The sequence below is a fragment of the Myotis davidii genome, unplaced genomic scaffold, assembly GCF_000327345.1.
Source record: "Myotis davidii unplaced genomic scaffold, ASM32734v1 scaffold185, whole genome shotgun sequence".
In the NCBI taxonomy this organism is placed as follows: domain Eukaryota; kingdom Metazoa; phylum Chordata; class Mammalia; order Chiroptera; family Vespertilionidae; genus Myotis; species Myotis davidii.
The window spans coordinates 2651257-2655969 of NW_006297811.1; the positions used below are offsets into that span (position 1 = coordinate 2651257).

The 4713-nt window shown below is 43.8% G+C and overlaps 1 protein-coding gene across 1 annotated transcript in view; it reads left to right on the forward strand.

The window, feature by feature from the left end:
• The window catches only part of LOC102753075 (cytochrome b5 reductase 4), a 75356-nt gene that overhangs the window by 269 nt on the left and 70374 nt on the right, over nucleotides 1-4713 (forward strand). Inside the window, exon 2 of the mRNA XM_015570288.1 lies at nucleotides 6-44. Within this exon, the coding sequence (XP_015425774.1) occupies nucleotides 6-44 (39 nt within the window). The remainder of the gene's footprint in view (nucleotides 1-5; nucleotides 45-4713) is intronic.

Genomic DNA, 4713 nt, shown 5'->3' on the forward strand with positions numbered 1-4713 from the left:
CGCCCCCCGCGCAGCAGCGCGCCGCCTCCGGGGGGCGTAGCAAGGTAAGCGGCTGACAGCAGCGGACGGTCCGGCTCAGCGCTTGCCTCCCGCGGCGCTTCGGGTTCCCGCACAGCTCCTTCTCCCTTTCCTCCCTCTCCCCGCTCCGGTTCTCACCGCCGGCCCTTCCTTTCCTAGTTGGCAGTCTTTCTGATCCCAGGCTGCCCCCAGCCCTCGAACTCTCCTGACCCCTCTCACCTCCTAGTCGCTTCTCTTCCCAGCCTTTACCCCGTCCTGTCCATTCCCTTCTTCCAAGTCGCCCCGCGGACTAAGTTCAGATGTAAATGACCGGCCTGGCACCGTGCTTCCTGCTTATAGGGACTGGTATTGGCTTTCTTCCCTCAACCTGTCCTCCTCTCTGGTCTTTTGTTCTCTTTCTGGGGGAGTTCTGAGGGATGGGGGTCCCAGCGGAAGGGAAAGGTTGGGCAGTGGCGACAGTGACCTGTGACTGTCCCTGCAGGGGCGGGGGCTCCCCGAGCTCGGGGAGATTGGAGCAGGGAGACCGCATGTCTGCAAATCTCCAGTTTAGGGAGCTTTATCCTTGTCGAAGTCATAACTGCTCTTCTTTCTTCCTCTGGGACTTCAGTTTTTGTGTTGTTGTTTTTTATCACTGCCTTTTCTACTGATAACACTTGATGACTTCGAAGCGAATATACTCTTTAAGTTTTTGTGGAACCTAGTACCGTTAGCAACAGGTGGAATACAATGTATTTTACATTTGCAAGATTTAATAAAGCCGTCTCCTTTGCTCATTGCAACATGAATTGCTGGCTCCTGCTATTTGTTGGTTCCTCGTTCTGTAACCACATCGTGTTTGTGTGTGTGTGTGTGTGTGTGTGTGTGTGTGTGTGTGTTTTGAGACTTCCACCTGCTTGGAACACTCCTTTTTCATTTCTGGGCTCTGGGGGCTTAGCATCATTTGGGACCTTCACTGTCTGTTTCTTTTCTTTTCTCTTTTCGTGTCTTTTCTTTTTCTTTTCTTTTCTTTCTCTTTCTTTCTCCACAAAGACCTGGAGTTTGACTCTAGATCAGAATTATGGGTTCAGGGATCTGTAGCTCTCATTAGCTTTCTTTCTCCATAAAGACCTGGAGTTTGACTCTAGATGGGTTCAGGGATCTGTAGCTCTCATTAGCTTTTCAGAAGTCTGTAAACCCAACTATAATAATAGTACAGCCGAGATTTATTCAGTGCTTACTGATGGCCATGTATGCTCTAAGTCAGCGGTTCTCAACCTGTGGGTCGCGACCATCGGAAAACACACATAGCATATCAGATATTTACATTAAAATTCATAACAGTAGCAAAATTACAGTTATGAAGTAGCAATGAAAATAATTTTATGGTTGGGGGTCACCACAACATGAGGAACAGTTTTAAAGGGTCGCGGCATTAGGAAGGTTGAGAACCACTGCAAGTGTTCTCATTGCTTTACTTGTATTCACCCGTTTACTCTTTACAATGATCCTATGAAGTGGATGCATTTGTTATCTCCATTTCACAGAAAAGGAATCTGGTGAAGAACGTTGCCATATCAGGGGTAGGCAAACTTTTTGACTCGAGGGCCACAATGGGTTCTTAAACTGGACCGGAAGGCCGGAACAAAAGCATGGATGGAGTGTTTGTGTGAACTAATATAAATTCAAAGTAAACATCATTATATAAAAGGGTACAGTCTTTTTTTTTTTAGTTTTATCCATTTCAAACCGGCCGGATCCAGCCCGCGGGCCGTAGTTTGCCCACGACTGCCTTAGATCTTACAGGCTTGATGTGATGTGATTCTGTGGCTGTGGTTTTTTTATTTATTGTTCCAAATGTCATCTAGCCATTTAATTATTTGTCCCCTCTTCCTTGATATTTGACCTGTTTCTCTTCTTAAGCTGTAGGGAGCAGCTATAGGGTCAAGCCTCGGACTGATCTGTGGCAGAGCCACAAACAAGTCCCAGCTTGGAGGGCAGAGCCCTCCTAGCACAATTAAGCTTGACCTTATAGTCCTCCCTTGTTCCTTCCTAGGTAGCTAATGGGCTGTGGGAGGTGCAGCAGGTGCTGCCAAAACACGGTTTGAGTAAGGAAATTCTCAATAGCATTGTAAACATGTTGACCACTCCCCTTGTTTTGCTTTGTGTGCTCTGACTATAAAGTTGGGCTTACAGGCTGGGTCACTGTTTCCTCATCCAGGCAGTGATCCACCTGGTCCCAACTGTATTCTCTTGTCTGTTTTCTTTAATCCTTTACTGCCCCTCCTCAGGTTCACCCCTGGCTATGCTGGACGCGGTTCATTAAGCTAAATGTTTGACTGAATAGGATAGCCTTCCCAGAGAAAGAATCTATGAATTAGGTTATAAGTTTCTGCCCTTCTCCATTAAAACCACTAATCATTTTCTCAATATCCATTTAAAGGAGACAATTTAGAGGCAAAGACAAAAGATTCACAGGTGGTGATGGCAAAGGTGAATCTTTGGGTCCAAAAAAGAGAACAAAGTAAGATTATTGTGCAACTCATAAGGAAGCTAAGACTGTTTTTGTTTTTGTTTTTTCTTTGTGAAACAAGCTACTCTTGAACATGTTAGAAGCTGAGTCAGGATGGTATGAAATGGGTAGACTGAGAAATAGAACCTAGTTGGGGAGGTTGTATATCATAATAATTAAAAATCAGAGACTTTTAAAAAATATGTTTGTATTGATTTCAGAGAAGAAGGGAGAGGGAGAGAGAGAAAGAAAGAAACATCAATGATGAGAGAGAATCATTGATTGGCTGCCTCCTGCATGTCTCCCACTGGGGATCGAGCCCAAAACCCAGGCATTTGCCCCAACTGGGAATCAAACTGTGACCTCCCGGTTCATGGGTCGATGCTCAACCACTGAGCAACACCGGCTGGGCAAGCACAGACTTTTGAATGAGAAAGACCCAGATTCTTTTCCCAGCTCTACCACTTAACCTCTGACTCAGGTGTAAATGGAATGACAGTACCCATTTTATAGGGTTGTTTATAGGATTAAGTGAGATAATGTTCCTTGTAGCACAGTCTTGGTATACTGAAAGCACTCACTAAATGTAACTAAATACCTCTCATCTTTTATTTAAGTATCAAGGATTGTTGTGTACAACCCTTAGCACAGTGCCTGGCTAAAGTATACACTCAGTATTTGATAGCTATTATTATTTCTACTAACACTAGTAAATAAGTATTTACTGAGAACCTACCTTATTCTACAGATAGGTCTCTATTTTCAAGGAGTTTACGCTAGTAGGCTGCATGGACTAGTAAACAGGCAGTTATAAATGCCATAAATACTGTAATAGTGTGTTATGATAAGTTGGGGTCAGAGAAGGCTTCTGGAGGAAATAATGTCTGCGGTGGAGTGGGGTGATAGATCCAGGCATGGAGCAAGTGTTTCATCGCAGTCAAGGAGTCTGTTTGCATTTTCCCATTTAGCTAAAACATATAAATGGGAAGGAGCAAAGTTAAACCATGGAGCTAGTGAGGTAAGTTATCACCACTGTAGGAAATTTAGAGACATCATTAGAAGGTAATGTAGGGAGCCACCAACAAAGGGGAGGGCCCATGATTAGATTAGCATTTTCAAAAGATTGCTTTTAACTACCATGTAGAGTATGGAATCCACACAGACAAGAGAGACAAGTGAATTTGGTTTGGGATGGGAAAGATCATAATCTTACCCTTTTCTTTGTTTATTGGGAACAAATGACCTAGAAAGATTCAGTGATGGTAAGGATGAGATGATGTATGTTGATAGGAAGGAATATAAGATTAGAAAGGCACCATAGACCTGTTAACTTGGTTATTTTGGGGGTAAATAAATGCCTAAAATAGGTATGACTCAGGAAAGTGAGGTATGTACATGTCTGTCTTTGTTCTGGCTGCTATAACAAAATACCATTGGCTAGGTGGCAGATAAACAATAGAAATTCATTTCCCACAGTTCTGCAGGCTGGGAAGTTCAAGATCAATGCATGAGCCAATGGCCAATTCTGCGTCTCATAAAGGCCTCATTCCTGTTTCATAGCTGACTTTTCCCTGGTCTTTAAAGGGCTGAGGCATCTCTTTCAGACCTCTTTCATAAGGAAATTGATCCCATTTATGAAGACACTGTCCTTAATACCAAATCACCTGCCAAAAGCCTCACTTCCTAATTACCATCACATAAGGTTTAGGATGTCAATATGAGGATTTGGCTGGGGGTTGGGAGGCACAAACATTCAGTCTGTAACAGTAAACTTCCTTGACTGTGTCTGTTTTTACATTAAACATCCCTCTGGTCCTATGTTACAAACTAGTTATACTAGTTACTAGTTAGATAGTAGTCCTATTCCATAGGAATGTCTTGAACATTTCTACTGGGTTGTCTTAACTGGTTAGAACACTAATAAATACTTCTCATCTAAAAGTTTTGAAAATGTATTTTGGGGGAAAACACACACACACACAAGAAACCAAACATCCTATATAATAAAGAGGTGATATGCAAATTGACCATCACTCCAACATACAAGATGCCATCTCATGTGGTCAAAGATGGCCAGCAGGGGAGGGAGGGCAGTTGGGGGCAACCAGGCCTACAGGGGAGGGCAGTTAGGGGAGACCAGGCCTGCAGGGGAGGACAGTTGGGGGTGACCAGGCCGGCAGGGGAGGGCAGTTAGGGGCAATTGAGCC